The 17,773-nt window shown below is 34.3% G+C and overlaps 1 protein-coding gene across 1 annotated transcript; it reads left to right on the top strand.

The window, feature by feature from the left end:
• Nucleotides 1-15,710: 15,710 nt before the first annotated feature.
• LOC128546864 (uncharacterized) lies at nucleotides 15,711-17,475 on the top strand. Its single transcript, XM_053518257.1, has 2 exons — nucleotides 15,711-16,669; nucleotides 16,857-17,475. Exons 1-2 carry the CDS (start codon nucleotides 15,758-15,760, stop codon nucleotides 17,241-17,243), a joined length of 1,299 nt encoding a protein of 432 aa, XP_053374232.1. The 5' UTR covers nucleotides 15,711-15,757; the 3' UTR covers nucleotides 17,244-17,475.
• The last annotated feature ends 298 nt before the right edge of the window (nucleotides 17,476-17,773 follow it).

Below are 17,773 nucleotides of genomic sequence, written 5' to 3'. Positions count from 1 at the left end.
TAGAATAATGCATCTAAATGTATGTTCATACACGCCGATATAATACATTATTGTTTGTTAAACACGTTTTTGTTTCAGTTGGTTATATATATATATTCCGGATCTCCCTGATCGGTTTTACCAAACTGTTTACGAGTACATGTATATTGAACTACATCGCTTTCACGTGCTCAACTAAATGACCAGTTTAATTGTATTGCCACTTGCTCTCAAGTAGTTTCCTGCAAATCTTAAGAGGTCAGTGTTTTTGGGATTTAAAAATGCATTTCTCTCTTTTGTGCTTTTCGCTGTTTGAAATAAATTGATTACTATTCCTTCTGAAAAAACATCCTTTCAAGCAGACTTTTATAAAGGCAGGACACAGATAGGTAAAAATCCGTGCCGTTTTTTCCGCGGAAGGTTCAAATTTCTATCCGTTATACACGTTTTTCTAAGCCAGACAAACCATTTCTTAATATAAATAGTTAAATCTTAACTGTGACAAAATAAAATTATCAAACAACGCCATCGATAGCTTTACAAATGAATAGATATGTTAAAAATTTAACTCTTTCAATATGCATTCGGGTTTGTTAAAAAAATATTCTTTATAGGTTGGTGAGTGTGACTCTTGAAAAATAAATGTCACGAAAGGCACATACAACTAAAAATATTGATATTACAAAATGAAATATTGTTGATATGCGCTGACCAACTAAATTCTTAAGATATTGTCACCCAAGAAGTCAAACAGAATTGGTACTTTTTAGTTAAGTGCCATGTATAATGTATATAAAGGTTCCCTTTCCTAGGTATCAACAGTACCTCACACTTATCAGTGTTGAATTCCATACACCAATCCTGTTCCCGCTGTTCCATAGTATGCGGATCATTTTGAAAGATTTGTAAGTCTGATGAAAAGTTTGACTGTCAGATTTATAATAATATCTGAAAACATTCTGACTTTGCTTTTGAAGGACAGGAATGGCGTTTTCATAGGACAGAAAGAGACAAAGGGCGAGAGCAGAGCATCGGGAGGCCCCAGATGAGACAGGCAGGGTATCGGAAGTGTAGTCGTCCACCACAAACATTGTCCATTGAGGATGACCTTTTCCGCCGTGATACCGTCGGGTGGACTCCCAATTGTGCAAGTTTATAAATTAGTTTATTTGGATCAACCTACTCGAATGTTAAACATCAATAACAATAATGTCAGTTCGTTTTTCATTTTCAAGGTTGTCAAAACAAGAAAGTGATAAGTTAAATGTAATAGCTATGTTTTGATAGAAAGCTATGCTGGTATTGGTTAAGCAGGTTGTTAGTATTGTAATATGTCATAATATTTGAAACTTAAATGTACTCCATAGGTTTGGAAGCAATGCAGGTGAGTGAGATTGGCATGTAGTGACTTACCTTGGAATTTGGACCCTTCTAAATGTAGGAGCGACGACTTTTCACATCTGAGGAAATAATACCTGTTTATAGGGATACATTTATAAATTATAGCAAGAATAGGATTAAGCTTTTTAAGTATTTGTTGTGATATTTCATCAGGACAACAGGCTTTCTGAGTGGTAGCCTAATCAGTAATTTCTCCACACCTTTGATAGTTATTGATATCTCGGATATCTTAGGTGTTGTTGTGGGGCAAGAAAATGTCGATTCGAATTGCTTGTTTAACATTTTTATCAGCTCACCTGTCACGTAGTGATAGGGTGAGCTTTTGTGATCACCCTTCGTCCGTCGTCTGTCGTCCGTCGTCGTCTGTCCGTCCGTCCGTTCACAATTTCCTTGTGAACACGATAGAGACCACATTTTGTATTTGATTTCAATCAAACTTGCAAACAACTTATATGGGTATAATATCTCGGTTCCTTTCGAAAACTGTCCAGATCCCATCATGGGTTGCAGAGTTATGGCCCCTTAAAGGGCCAAAATTTGCCATATTTGGCTTGTGAACATGATGGAGACCACATTTTGCAATCAAGTTGAATAAAACTTGCACACAACTTGTACTGGCATAATATCTCGGTTCTTTTCGAAAACTGGCCAGATCCCATTATGGGTTCCAGAGTTATGGCCCCTTAAAGGGCCAAAATTTGCTATTTTTTGCTTGTGAACATGATAGATACCACATTTTGCAATCAACTTTAATCAAAATAACATGCAACTTGTACTGGCATAATATCTTGGTTCCTTTCGAATACTGGCCAGATCCCATCATGGGTTGCAGAGTTATGGCCCCTTAACTCATTAACGATGGAGATCGCATTTATGTGTTCAGTTTAACTCTTATCGATTACCGCATGTCGTATTTATCCGTCAAAAGGTAACAGGCGTGTATGCCGAGGATAGCATAAATGCGCTATCTGCCTGATAGTACTGTATGCCGCGTGACGTGATTTTACGTTTGTAAGCTTACTAACGATTGCACTGCTGTCAAAGTAAACCAATGAAAATATTTTACTCTAAATATTTATAAAACCCGGAAGCGATAGAAACAATCAAAATATGTATTATTTAAGCATGTATTTTCAATATACTCCTCACTAAATATCGGAAATAGAAAGTTATTTCTAGGTATTGCCTGTTTTATGCTGCAGAGTCTTTCTTTTTTTATTCAGTAATTTTTATTTTATTAAATAAAGTATAATTTTGTTTTTTCATAATGTCATTTGCTTTAAAATTTAGCAATAGATGATATTTGAATAAATATAGAATTATCAAATAATGGCTGTTTTTCATATGTCCAATCTTTCTTGAATATTGCAGTTTTCCATATTCATGGTACTTCAGTTGGCCTGTAAAACAATTTTGCAAATTGAAATAATAGTAAATTTTAAATCATTGAATAGATCATAAATTGTAGTAGCAGTTGTGAAAATTTCAGTTTTATTTATCTGTTATAAACAGATGTTTGTCCCTAATATTGATCAAAGGATGCCTAGATCTTATCGATTATTGATTATCAGAGAAAATCCGAAGGCATACAAAGCAGATAATTTGATAAGTGGCCTAGGAATGTATCGGAAAATTGATACCAGTAATTAAGCGGCGATATGGCTGCAGGTATTAATGAGTTAAAGGGCCAAAATTTGCCATATTTGGCTTTTGAACATGATGGAGACCACATTTTGCAATCAAGTTTAATAAAAACTTGCACACAACTTTTACTGGCATAATATCTCGGTCCCTTTCGAAAACTGGCCAGATCCCATCATGGGTTCCAGAGTTATGGCCCAAAGGGCCAAAATATGCTATTTTTGCTTGTTAACGCTATTGAGACAACATTTGCAATCGACTTTAATTAAACTTGCACACAACTTGTATTGGCATAATATCTCGGTTCCTTTCGAAAACTGATCCCGTCATGAGTTCCAGAGTTATGGCCCCTTAAATGTCAAAAAATGCTATTTTGGCTTTTGCAGCCATATAGAGACTTTATTTATGGTTTGATTTGATACAAACTTGCAAAATGTCTTCAACAACAATAAATCTTGGATTCCATGGTGAATCTGTCAGATCCAACTATAGGGTCTATAGTTACGGCCCCTGATTGACCCCTAAAAGAGCCTAAAGTTGATCATTTTTACCTTGTGAACATGATAGAAGTGACATTTTATATTTGATTTTAACCACACTTACACACACAACTTAAGTTATAATAAGATCTCGGTTCCCTTCGAAAACTGGCTAGATTCCATCATGGGTTCTATAGTTACTGCCCCTGAAAGGGGCAAATTTTTCTATTTTGTCCTTTACAGCCATATAGAGGTTTCATTTATGCTTTGATTTGATACAATCTTGCACAGAATGATTATCTTGATGATCTCTAGGCCTGGATCGAAACTAGGTAATGTCGGGTCAAAAACTAGGTCATCAGGTCAAATCAAACGAAAAGCTTGTAAACAACCTAGAGGCCCCATTTATGACACTATCTTCATGAAACTTGGTCAGAATGTTTATCTTGATTGTTCCTAGGCCATGTTTGAAACTGGCTTATATGGGGTCAGAAACTAGGTTACCCAGTCAAATCAAAGGAAAAGCTGTTAACACTATTGTTCATTTGATGTGCATGAAACTTGGTCAGAATGTTTGTCTGCATGAGTTATCGAATGAATTTTTATCTGGGTCATGTGGGGTCAAAAACTAGGTCACCAGGTCAAATCAAAGAATAAGCTTGTTTACACTCAAGCGGGCACATTGTTTAGTCTATCTTCATAGATTTTGGTCAGAATATTTGTTATTATCAAGTCTTGGACAAGTTCCTATCTGGCGCATGTGGGGTCAAAAACTAGGTCACTAGGTCAAATAAAAAAATATTTGTTTACACTCAAGATGCCACGTTTTTTGGTCCAATGTTACTGAAAATTGGTCAGAATATTTACTTCCATGTAATCACTAGGTAAAACATGTTTACACTGTTATGGTGTGTTACACAGGTGAGCGACCTAAGGCCATCTTGGCCCTCTTGTTTTGTTAACAGGGTCAGTGTATTTGAGACATTTGTCTTTCGGAGTTGCTACTCTACAGTTTAAAGTCTTCTTTTGTTTAATGTTTTAATAAAAAAATGTGTTACTGCCTGTCGAAATTTTAAGATCCCAAATATGACCAATAAGCAAGACTTATTTGCTTCTACTTGACTAAACGTGCAAGACCTAAGTTCTTAACTCAGAATTCAAGTTCACACTTAGTAATCAAAGCTTTAAAGTCTATATTTATGCTTGGTACGAATACTTGTTTTAATTAGAAGATTTCATCTGGGCAAGACCTCTAGCTCAAAAGTCGAGGTCAGGAGATCAAATTTTCTTGCATTGTCTACTAACCTTTTATCAGTCATAGTTATTTAAATACTAGAAACTTGGAACAAAGATTCGTAATAGTTAAACATTGTGTCGCCTGCAAGACCCAACTGCCTAGCTTACATGTAACTGTTACACTTAGAGGCAACTTATGTTGTGCTTTATTCATTGAAGGATATTCAAAAACTCTATCTACACATGCGAAGAAATTTATGTACTAACTTTAAGGAACAAAAGCTCGTCGAACACGAAATGCTCCCCCCCCCCCACCCTTGATGCATTCAGTAATTGCACAAGGAACAGAAATTATTTGCTCACTGTAAACAAACATTCTACTGTTCTGGTTCAATGTGACATTGACCTTTGACCAATTGACCTCAAAATCAACAGGGGGCATCTGCTGGTCATGATCAACCTCCCTATTATGTTTAGTGATCCTAGATCCAAGCGTTCTCAAGGTATCGTCCGGAAAGAGTTTAACTGTTCCGGGTCAATGTGACCTTTACCTTTAGCCTACAGACCTCAAAATCTATAGGGGCCATCTACAGGTCATGACCAACCTCTCTATCACGTTTCATGATCCTAGGCCCATGCGTTCTCAAGTTATTGTCTGGAAACGGTTTAAATGTTCCGGGTCACTGTAACCTTGACCTTTGACCTACTGACCTTAAAATCAAAAGGGGCCATCTGCTGGTCATGATGAACCTCTCTATTATCTTTCATGACCCTTCGCCCAAGCGTTCTCAAGTTATCGTCCAGAAACCGTTTAACTGTTCCTGGCCAATCTGACCTTGAACTTTGACCAAATGATCTCAAAATCAATAGGGGTCATCTGCTGTCATGATCAATCTCCCTATCAATTTTCCTGATCCTAGGTCCAAGCGTTCTTGAGTTATCGCCCGGAAACCGTTTTACTGTTCCTGGTCACTGTGACCTTGACCGTTGACATACTGACCTCAAAATCAATAAGGATCATCTGCTGTTCATGACCAACCTCTCTATCAACTTTCACGATCCTAGGCCCAAGTAATCTTGAGTTATCATCCGGAAACCTTTTAACTTTTCCGGGTCACTGTGACCTTGAACTTGACATACTGAACTCAAAATCAATAGGAGTCATCTGCTGGTCATGACCAACCTCCCTATCAACTTTCATGATCATAGGCCTAAGCTTTCTTGAGTTATCACCCGGAAACGGATTGGTCTACATACAGACCGACCGACTGACAGACCGACCGACATCTGCAAAACAATATACCCATCCTTCTTCGAAGGGGGGCATAACAAATATGTTTAAAGTATTTGACAATGGTGTCAACTACAACGAACAAAAAGCACTATAAAGCTGTCCAATGTGTGTGTGTTGTTATTCAGTTCATCTTTTTGTTTGTGCATACCTATGCACTGGCCGTGTGCACGTATGTGCATTTCCGTGTTGATTATTTTATGGATGGTCACGTTTTAGTTAAAGCGGCATTTCCTGTTAGACTTTTGGTCATGTTTTATATCTTACACTTGATATAATTTTCACCCCTTTACCCGTCGATCCAAATGATTTACACATTGCTTTCATTCAATATTTTCAAAGGGCAATATACGTCTATCTTTACCGTAAACTAATGAAATAAAAAAACAAGACAGATAAACAAATCCTGAGAACATTTTCTACTGTTGGTAAACTGGTATCTACTCTTTTCATAATCATGTTCTATAACAATGTAAAACGGTATGAAATTTTCCCGCTGGCAGGTCGAAACCAACATATTAAAAATTATTAATATTAATTGATTCAAGATATTTGATATAGAAGTTAAAAACAGCATGTTTGCAGACGATGCCACTCTGCTTTTAGACAGTTCTGAAAACAGTTTTAAAGAAACGATAAACATGTTTGAACAATTTTCGTTTATCTCAGGCCTTAAACTAAACTATAATAAATGTACAGTTCTTAGGATAGGCTCGCTCCGAAACCAACATGACCTAGTATACTGTAGAAAAAAATATGAAAACATTACATGGACTTCAGAAAGTGTAAAAACCCTAGGTGTAACCTTTCATTCAAGTATTGATGAAATACTTAAACTAAATTATGATAATTAATAGACTATCACAATTTCAATCGGACATTAATAGATGGAAAGCTAGACACCTTACAACTATAGGTAATATTTCAGTATTGAAATCACTAATATTTCCAAAGGTAACTTTTTTGTTTTCTGTTCTACCTAATCCTTCGGATGAAATTATAAAACGAATTACTCAAAGTTGTTATGAATTCATATGGAACTCAAAAAGGGATAAAGTTAAAAGGGACATAATAATACAAGAATTTGAAAACGGGGGCCTGAATATAATTGACGTACCAATATTTTTAAACTCCTTAAAATCAAGCTGGATTAAAAGAATGATAAGCGACTCAAATAATGGACTGTGGAAAGAAATAATAAAGAAACACATGCAACACTTAGGAGGAATATCTTTATTCAAATGCAATATAAATACAAAAGACATATTAAAACTAAAGCTTAAAAACAAATTCATAAATGATATATTAGTTGCATGGAGTAAAATAAATTTTATTGAAAATCCTCAAAACATATTAGAACAAATTGTTTGGCAAAATTCATATGTGAAGAATAATAACTCTCTACTGTTGTTCCCGCTATGGAAAAGTAAAAACATAAATCGTATTAAAGATGTTTATGATACAGATACAAATAATTTCAAAACTGTCAATCAGTTACAAATAGAATACAATATTCCTAATAATGAGTTCTTAAACTATCACATACTTATTTCATCAATTCCAAAAGAATGGAAACGAAAGTTAAAAAACATTATACCCCCTATAATATCTGACAAAACAAATACGTATGAAATTCTAGAAAAAACAGAGTCATACATTTTAAACAAAAAATTAACGCAAATACAGAAACAAAAAAGGCTAATAATTCAAAATGTAAAACCAAAGTCCCAATTAAAATGGGAGAATCACTTCCCAAACAGATCCTTTAACTGGCACGAAATATATAAGAATGCGTTTGTTATCTGTCAAGATAACATTCTACAAAATTTTCATTACCACTTTTTGCACAGAAATATTGCAACAAACAAGTTTCTGTTTAATCTGCAGGTTAAATGAGTCCAGTCTGTATGACTTTTGTAATATGGAAATAGAGAGTCAAGAACATATATTTTGGAGTTGCCAAAAATCACAATTTTTTTGGAACGAATTGTTTCAATGGCTTATTGAAGTTGGTATAGATGTTACTCAAGATAGATTTATATCTTTTTTTCATTCAAGAAATAAAATAATATCATTCATCCTCTTGCTTTCCAAATATTACATATATAATTGTAAAACGAAGAAAACAATACCAAGCATATCTATCTTTAAACAAAAACTGTCTAACAGATTAAAAATCGAAAGGTATAGAGCTTTTCAAAACTCTTCTCTTGACAGTTTCAACAATGATTGGAGAAATTTCATACCAATGTTGAATATGTAATATGTACAAACGATGTTTACTACCAAGGCCGTTACTTTTTTTTTTTTTTTCTCTTTACATATTTCCTTTTCATACTCTTCTTGTTTGTTTCCCTTTGTTCGGCGACGCCGTCTAAATTGGTTTTTGTTACCTATGCCACGTGACTTCAGTTTGCAAATCAAACTACTTGATAACGCATTATAGATAATTTATCAAAATGGAAGATTTATGTAACACTCTGCCTGATTGGACGAGAGTGTCAATTTCTTTCACTCTGTTGATTGTGCTACGCTGAGTTAAATGTAGACAAAGCGTTTATCCTAAACGACGCTGTTCACAGTTTTAAAGCTAACTTTGGCTCGGTATATTTAGCAAGAATATTGATATATCTCAAAATGATAAGTAAGTTTAATAAATATGATAAAAACCTGTTCAAATACCAACATATATCAAATTAAAGAAAGAGCTGAATACGGTCTGCGTATCACATGAATAAGGGTGTGATTAAGAGTCTTTTATGTAGATAAGTGCTCTTTAAAAGATTTTCCTTGTTACAATTGTCGTCTGTATATGAAAAGGTTTCTTGCTTTTGTGACTTATTCAGATTGCATATTAAAATGAGTACTTGTTTGCTTTGATATATTTGTCATAAATTATTTAACTGATTTATTATATATGAATATTTTTCTTTAGTATGGTATGCAAATATTGAACTCAGTTGAAGTCTGTTTTATTATATATATGCTATATAATGACTGAATCTCATTACACTGAAATGAAGGTACGCTGCATACAGTTTATCTATGTGATATGACTACGGTCAAACTTTGCTTATGAAACAGAAATATTGAAATAGTTTTGCTTGACCTTCACCTTTTTATAGGTGTGACGTCATTGTCCAAAGATTCATGAATAGCGAATATGCATTTGTTAAAGCGGGATCAGTTGGCCTATTTTAGAAATAAATAAAAATAATAAATAAAAAAAACCTTTAATTGATTTTTTCTCATGTATTCTAATCAAACTTGACTTGTAGCATCTTTATTAGGCCCGCAGCCAACTTTGTTCAGCTAGGACATTTAACCCCTTTTAGGGGCTGCTAGAGCTTAAACTAGAAATGCCTTTATACAGCGTCTCATGAACAGCTTGGTGGATCTTTGTCATACTTTGTCTGGAGCATCATTAGGTCCTCTTCCAAATTTATTTATATAGGAACTTGGGCCCTATTAGGGACCACTATAGCTAAAAGTAGATATGCCTTTCTTCGCATTAACCACTAAAATGTAATGGATTTTTATCAAACTCGATGTGTAACAATATCGTAAGGTCTCCTGCTATTTTGTTACAAATGGGGATAGGGACCAATTTAGCTAAAATATAAACATGTTTAATGAACTCTTCTCATGAACCGCTTCATGAATCTTCATCAAACTACTGCTGTAATTATTCGTCTAAGGATAAACGAAACAAAATTGCAACCCTACGAAACCTTTGCGAAAAATTAAAAGAGAACCATTTAAATTGTTAAAGTGCGGTGTTTAGTTTTGCAATTTGAAAAATGTTAGATGAAAGATGAATGTTAGATGAAAAATTCATAAACTTCTTTCCTTATTACAATTCGCCGACCATCATTTTTAAAGATATTTCTTGTCTAGCTATAGCACATTCAAAATTATGATATTGTATAAATATCTGATATGATGTATTGATGTACTTACGAAATAAACGGGCCTTAAACGTGATTCCAAAAAAAAAAAAAAAAAAAAAAAAAATATTTTTGAACATCTAAACGGCGTCAAATCTTCCTCATTCATATCGCTACCAAAATAGTTGTTGGCATATATGTATGGCAACATGGTCAACCATACAATGTTATTTTTCGTTTCTTCTGCGCATTGTACTATCATGCCTAAATGAAACAAAAGTTTCTCAAGTATCCAATAAAACATTACAATTATTGTTTCTTTTCAGATAAACAAGCTGAAAGTTGTCTTAGTCACTAATTTTATTGCCGAAGCATCACGTATTAAGCATTTTTAGAAATAGCTCCAAGCAATAATGTGTATATATGCTAAGAATACATTTTGCACGGCGCTATACTAGTATATATCATTGAACAAGATTAAAACTGTTTGATAAAAAATTTTCAACGACTTGGGAAAATGTTGATTGTGTTTTCAATATATTCATGTATAAATGTGGGAACTGACAAGCACACGTCTTTTTAATACATATTGAAAAAAAGATTAAACAGCAGGGCAATAAATTGAACATTGCCATTAAGACTTGACAACTCTTATAATTCTTCTCTTTAGCAATAAAAATGAGTTATGTGCTAACATAGAGCTTTAATTTATAATTGGACAAGGGAAATAATCTTGTAAGACAAAAATATAGCAATGTTTTGATATCTAATTAGCAATTATCCAGTAGAGGACGGGCCAGGTATCAAAGATGCTATGTTTTCCTTCTGCAGTTTTCGAATATTTCAACAAAATGACTACTTTGGCTCAAGAATAAGTTAAATGTGACTAAACTATAGCTAAGTATTATACTGTCTAGAATATAATGTTTCTGTATACAGCAATCAGATGAAATGCCAAGCATTTTACAGCTTACGGATAAATGTGGGATGTTTTAAAACAGAACTTGATTTTGGATTTACATCCCTATGTCTAGTACATGCTTAAATGCATGATAAGAAATAGTGCTATGAATTTTCCTCATCTAGATTTGGATGTACGCCAAACAACAAGAGCGTGCAGTCCTGTTGAATATGAAGGTAATCAATATATTCCCAAGTACTCACTCTTCCATAGACTGCGTAGATATTTTACTTAAGTTTTCTGTTGGATTTCAGGTTTGACTGTAAAGTGTATATATGAAGACAGTTTTGCGACAAGGTAAGATTCAGAGCCATTGAAATGTTTCAATTGTTTTTGAGAAGCATAACTAAAAGATATTATGTCAGTAGGACATAGACGTCAAGTACAAGGTTTGACTTAGTTAATTATCATGACTAATCTACGCCACTGAGGGGCAGAAAATAAACAACCAGAGCGATGCAATGTTTCCATTCTGCCTATAAACTTGGGTGTTGGCGATATACTTAGCGGTGTATTAATTTGTAGACTTTTATCTGGGACGGGCAAGTACTTATTTGGTAGCATTTTGTAGGTGAGTGTGATTAAATGAGAATGTATGATCAATAGAACATTCGGTTACCGTTTTCACAAATTTAGATTAATTAGTATTGTCGGAGAAAAAGAACTCCGACTTCTGTTCGATTCGCCCAATAAATTTGAATTGATCAGACAGAAATCTAATATTTATATACAGCATGTTGCTTTTTTTGCATAATGATATATCATTTACAAACTGGCGACTTTTTAAATACATTTTAGATATCTTACCTGAACGTATACATTTTTGCATTTTTTTTTTGCTTTAAAGTTAGCTTATGCAATTCAAATTGTTTTCAAAACAAGTGGAGACTAGGCAATTAAAGATAAACGCTTAGTGATCGAGGACAAAGAAGAAGTAGTGTTAAGTTACAATGTTTGCAAAATGTTAGATAAGAGGTATCAAACGACTCTGAAGGTCTGTGGCCTATATATTTTTCACAGATAAAATTGAGGATCATAGACAGTTTTCTTAGATCCTCCTGTTACAAGTTGTATTCTTAAAAAGTGAGTGGCGAAATAGTCTACATGTCGACGTATACGGTAAACAAGAACCGCTTTTTGAATGTTTTTTTTTGTATTCCATACTGTCAAATCAGGAGGAAATGAGCAGTTTCAAACTTTCTCTGATAACAGTAGACTATATAACTTTCAAAACCTCACACCAAAGTCTATAACCACACACCGGGAATAAAACTATTCAGATTAAAATGTCTATATGTGTTTCAATACGATCATCAGCTATAACTGTCCAAAATCTAGTCCTAAATTTTGTGACTTCTCAGTCGCGATCTATTTGCCAATTTTCAAATCGCAGATAATTCTCTGAAAACGATAGCGTTAACCTCTGCACGATTTTACTCCAATTACACCGCAAAATTTGACAAAGTCCGAAAATAAATTCGAAAAAGATATCATACGTGCCGCTTTTTCACTATTTCATATTTCCTGAGGTTTCTGCCAAAACGACAACTCCACTTTAAGCTGACTCAACGAAAAGGCATGTATTCGCATCTGCAAGTCAGAACGTCATAATTTCAAGGTCAAATTTGGCACTGAAACAACAGTTCTTGAATTAAATATTATCTAAACAAGAGTGCCAGAATGTAACAATATACGCCCGTCACAGCAAATTTCTTTACACTAGCACCTGTATTTGCAAATGGAATTTTGATTTCGTGGTTGTTTTGTAAGTGTTGTAATTTTTTTTTAAGTCCATAAAAACTCCTTAGCAGGTAGAGATACCTTAAAATACACCTTAAATTTGAAAGTAACATCTATGTTGTACCACAGAAAAGTGGTCTTGGTTTTCCCCTATGGCCAATAATCAAAAAGGTTACAATATAAGTTATTTATAGTAACAACTAAGGAAAATTAATCCTTACCAGGTAGAGATAGGTCAAATACACTTCATAATTGAATGTAACATGCATGATGTTCTACAGAAAAATGGTCTCGAATTTTCCCTACGACTAGTAATGAAAAAGTTACAATATAAGATATATATTTATTGTAACAACAAAGGGAAGTAATTCTAAAGAAGGGACCTGTGCATGACACTTCGTCTCATGATTGTGTACAGTTATGCCAAGTTACATCAAAATCCCTCCATGCATGAAGAAGAAATGCTCCGGACAAAGTCATTCTTGTATCTGACCTTTGGCCTCTAAGTGCGAGATTGTCCTAAGACCTAGGACCTGGTTCTTGCGCAGACACTCCGTCGTGTTTGTGATAACATTTTTGCCAAGTAATATCAAACTCCCTCCATGCAGAAGAAGAAATGCTCCGGACAAAGTTTTCATTCTTGTATCTTTTGACCTCTAAGTGTGACCTTGACCTTAGACCTAGGGACCTGGTTCTTCCGCATGACACTCCGCCTCATGATGGTGAACAATTGTGCCAAGCTACATCAAAATCTCTCCATGTATGAAGAAGATATGCTCCAGACAAAGTCATTCTTGAATTTGACCTTTGACCTCTAAGTGTGACCTTGACCTTAGACCTAGGGACCTGGTTCTTGCGCATGACACTCCATCTCATGATGATGAACAATTGTGCCAAGTTTCATCAAAATCCCTCCATGCATGAAGAAGATATGCTCCGGACAAAGTCTGTGGACGCCGCCCGCCCGACCCTCCGCCCGCCAGGGGCGTTCCCATAATACGTCCCGTTTTTCAAACGGGCGTATAAAAGAAGAATGCACTACAATCCCCAAATAGCTTCTTATTTGTGAGTGTGACCCTGATCAATTCGACACCCTGTCAACGACCAAATTCCGATACAATGTTATTTCCCATTATCGGCACAGTACACTGCCACCACTTGTAAATTAGGTTGAATTTCAGCCGAGCAAAAAAATGAACAATAATACAGAAATACTGATTTTACTTATTTTCCTGGCGTTTAAAATGGAATTATTTGGAACTGTTGTGAACACAGTCAAAGAGATTGATGAATCACTTAAAAGTAAACCTGAACGGATTCATTGTTTGTAGGTTATGATGAGAATTAGATTTCACCATGCGTTGCAAAATGTGTCGTCATTCTTTACTATAGTCAAGTGATTTTCTAGGTGAAAAAGATGATAATTTGATAATATTTCTACGCGGAGGTTAATCCCGGAAATGAGCGACTTTTATGAATGTACTAATCATTAAACACTACGTAATTACGTCGTCAACGCGTCAACGTGTCCGCGTTAATTTTTTGTATAAGTTACGCAGAACTGTAATTGTTTTTCTGAAAGAAGAATGAAGAATGTTTCTTTCGTGTTGTTTTAATCATCATACAATTTCCTGCATCAATACAGGTATGAAGTTAAGATATTAATGTCTGTGGTGGATTTTCAACAGTTTCGCAGTTCAAACGTATGAAAATAAAACTGCCAATCTTGCTTGTTTTTTTTTTTTCACACAAACAATTACGAAAACAAGAAAAAATAAGGAATTGAAATAAACTTTTAGACAATAACTTAGTTTTTCAAAGTAATATCAAATAACTATAGATTAGCCTCGACAGACTTGACATTAAGAAATGCAAGACTTTATAGTCGGCAGTTTTTACGTTATTTTAAATAACTATAAATTTAAATATATCAGATTATAGACAATTTTGTGTTTGTGCAGGAATGCATGCACACGTATATCGCCTTTAGCGTCTCTGTTACAAAAAAAAAAAAAAACAACTGTTGCACAATAAATTACCACATACATGTATTTATAACTATTATTATCATTTTTTGTCACATTCAAAAGAATTTACTTGTGTTTTTGGTTACTATTACTATGTTTACCATGTTAGCTGAAAATATTATTTAGCGGGCAAACTGGCCGAGGACATATTAATATTATATTTATCTGGACTCGATTTCATTTGAGGAGAAACAGCAGAAGTGCCAAGGTAGATATACATTCAGGAAATAATGAAACTATACATATAAATTATATAAAACGTTTAATATTGTTTAAACTGCATTTTATGACTTTACATTTCAAGTAAAACATCGATTAAATTTATCTGAAAGTGATATTTTCAAAGCCATCTCCAAAAGTAGAGTCTCAGAGATGCAACGCTAACATTTAGAGATAGCAAAAAGATTTCATACTTAGAAATAAATTACAGAATATTTGATTATTTTCTTGTCTTCAAATCTTACAATCTTGATAACGAGATAGTTATAACATTAATGAAAAAGAAGAGAACTCTTGCCTCATACATGTAATTATCATGTACTTGTCAGGTACTTTGCATCTGCAGTATATTAAGTTATAGCGCATGGTAGTTATTAATTTTGACAAAACGATTGCTGATATTTATTTTAGTTTACTTTCAAGACAAAAAAAAAAATATCTTTTTTTTTCTGAGTATGAACTGCGTTTGTATAATTAAGACAAATGTTTCCACAAGCTTACTTACTGAAAGAGAATGGATTAATAATTGGTGTAATTATTTTCATTTCTAGTGCTGTGCCTTTAATATTTTCATAATAGTACATCAAGGAAAATGTTTTAAGGCCTACCCCTCTTTGGCGTCGAAAATGCTAACATGCAAAACATATCCAAAATATTCCAACAGTTACTTGAATAAGATATTAGTTTTATTTGTAATGCTTAGCTGCGACGTATAATGTGACACGTGGACCAGTCTATTAACCGATATTGATTCTATAAAACGTTCACTACGTGTAGAAAATTTATTTTGCCTTTTTTTTTCCAGAGTACATTTTGAAGTTTTGCTTGAAGTATAATGGAGGTAAACGATTTCTTAATTTGGTAAGAAAAAACGAGAACGTACGTTGATATCAGTCATGCCAGACAAACTTTCAAAGGCACGAAAATTATATGCTTGTTTAGAAAAAGTTGCTGATTCAAAGGACGACGATCAGACATATGACATCGTTAAGAAAAAATTCAAACGCTTTTTCAAAAAGAAAATCTCAGACGTCCTTTTCCAAACGCCTCTGCTTCATGGTCATATAACGGATGCTGACAGAGAAAAGAAGTCAACCGAAGAACCAAAAGAAGATGTGCCTATTAATGGAGAATCAGTGCTGCTTCGCGCTTTATTGATACCTACCATTTCTTGTAGTGAAAAATTTACTTCTGTTGATTACATTATTAACAAGCTTATAGATCATGTCCCAGAAATGATTCTTCATAACAACAAGTATACGAACGAAATAACTGGTAAAGTGTACAGTAGTATTACTCCGCTGCACGTCGCAATTTTGAAAGAAGACTCAAAGCTGCTTTACAGAGCAGGTCATATGTTAACAAAAAAAGGAGACAAACTTGAACATGTTATTGATAAAATAAATGGCATCGACGCAAATGAGGAAAAATATCAGAATACGCTTATGATGGCGGGAACCCCTCTTGGAGTAGCAACACTTACATGCAATGTAGAAATTTTTTGTCTAATACTGTCGCATTTTCATTCGGAATTGACAGTTGTAAATGAAAAAGGAGACAATGTCGTTCATTCTTTGATTAAATGCACACATCGTAACCCAGATCCGTTGTACAAAGAGAAATCTAAATCTATGTTAAATTTTATTTTGAACATGAAATGGAGGGAGTGTATAAAAGGAAAACCTGGTGCTGCAAGGGAAGAAACACGTCTTTTACTTATGATGAAAAACGAAGAAAAACTCACACCTCTGCAGTTGGCTGCCAAACGAGAGCAGAATGAGCTGTTCGAAATAATCCTACAACATGAGGTATTCGGTTTTATTTGATATTCGAGCATTCGTATATAAAATGATACTTTACAACATAATATAAGTTGATATTGGTTTTTTGATGTGAAGTGGTGAATGGCATATTAAAAACAAATGAAACGAGTAATAATATTTAATAGTAGTAACCAGTTCCGTAATGAAGCAATATTAATCTTTGATATTTCAGGTTTACTGCCTGAAAGACTCAGTCGATTGTACACATAATGTTAAATATGACATCACAGAAATTGAAACTCTCGCTTTAGAGGCTGAAGACAGCAATGACAAACACGAACATTTGCAAACCGGCCGTCATGAGTCTATTCTTGAGTACGTTGCGCTGCAGGACACAGAATCCGCTTTTAGATTTGCCGACTTTCTACCAGTCAGGAAAGTTATCAGAGCAAAATGGCAATATTACAGATATCTGTTTTACGGATGGTTTGCCTTTCATTTAGTTTTCATTAGTCTTTTAACGGTTGTAGCGTTAAGAAGGTCAGAACTGGTTTCAGCACCAGACAATAGCGCAAACCAAACTCTACGACAGACAAAGCTATTTTTAGATATATCGTGAATGAAGACATGTTTGTAACTACTGTTGGAGCATTTGGCGTGTTTCTTGGGTGTGTATTTATCATTTGGATGCTAGTCCGTTTTATAGCTATCCGCAGGTTTGAGGCAAAAGCTTCACCAAAGGTGCTCAGGAACTTTCTAATACGTTGGGCAATGCCGTATTCAAATTTAGCTTTCGAATTTTACTTCTTCTTACTTTCCATTTGTCTTATTTTGGATTTTTCATTAGCCTCGTCATCGTAGACTGGTATGAAAATATATTTCTTATAGTGGCAGTCATAGCAGGATGGTATCTAGTGTTGTTTTTTTCTGCAATCATTGAAACCATTTAGTTTCTTCACAGTTTTTGATACAAAGGTTATATTGGATCTGATGAGGTATTCTTTCGTCATGTCCATTTTCCTTGTTGCATTCTCTACAGCCATGTCAATGATTATGCAAGGGGCAGACACTACAGATGATGACTTTGAACATTTCGGAAAATCAGTAGTTAAAATGCTCACTGTCTTGTTAGGTATTGGTGAAATGGAT

This window comes from Mercenaria mercenaria, chromosome 11, assembly GCF_021730395.1.
Source record: "Mercenaria mercenaria strain notata chromosome 11, MADL_Memer_1, whole genome shotgun sequence".
Classification (NCBI taxonomy): Eukaryota; Metazoa; Mollusca; class Bivalvia; order Venerida; family Veneridae; genus Mercenaria; species Mercenaria mercenaria.
The sequence above is the reverse complement of the archived record's forward strand: the minus strand, read 5'-3'. Positions and strand labels throughout refer to the sequence as shown.

Excerpts from the sequence above, each read along its gene's own strand:
- LOC128546864 (XM_053518257.1), top strand. The coding sequence starts at position 15,758 with ATGCCAGACAAACTTTCAAAGGCACGAAAATTATATGCTTGTTTAGAA. Across the intron at positions 16,670-16,856 it reads AAATAATCCTACAACATGAG|GTTTACTGCCTGAAAGACTC; the intron begins GTATTCGGTTTT and ends TTGATATTTCAG.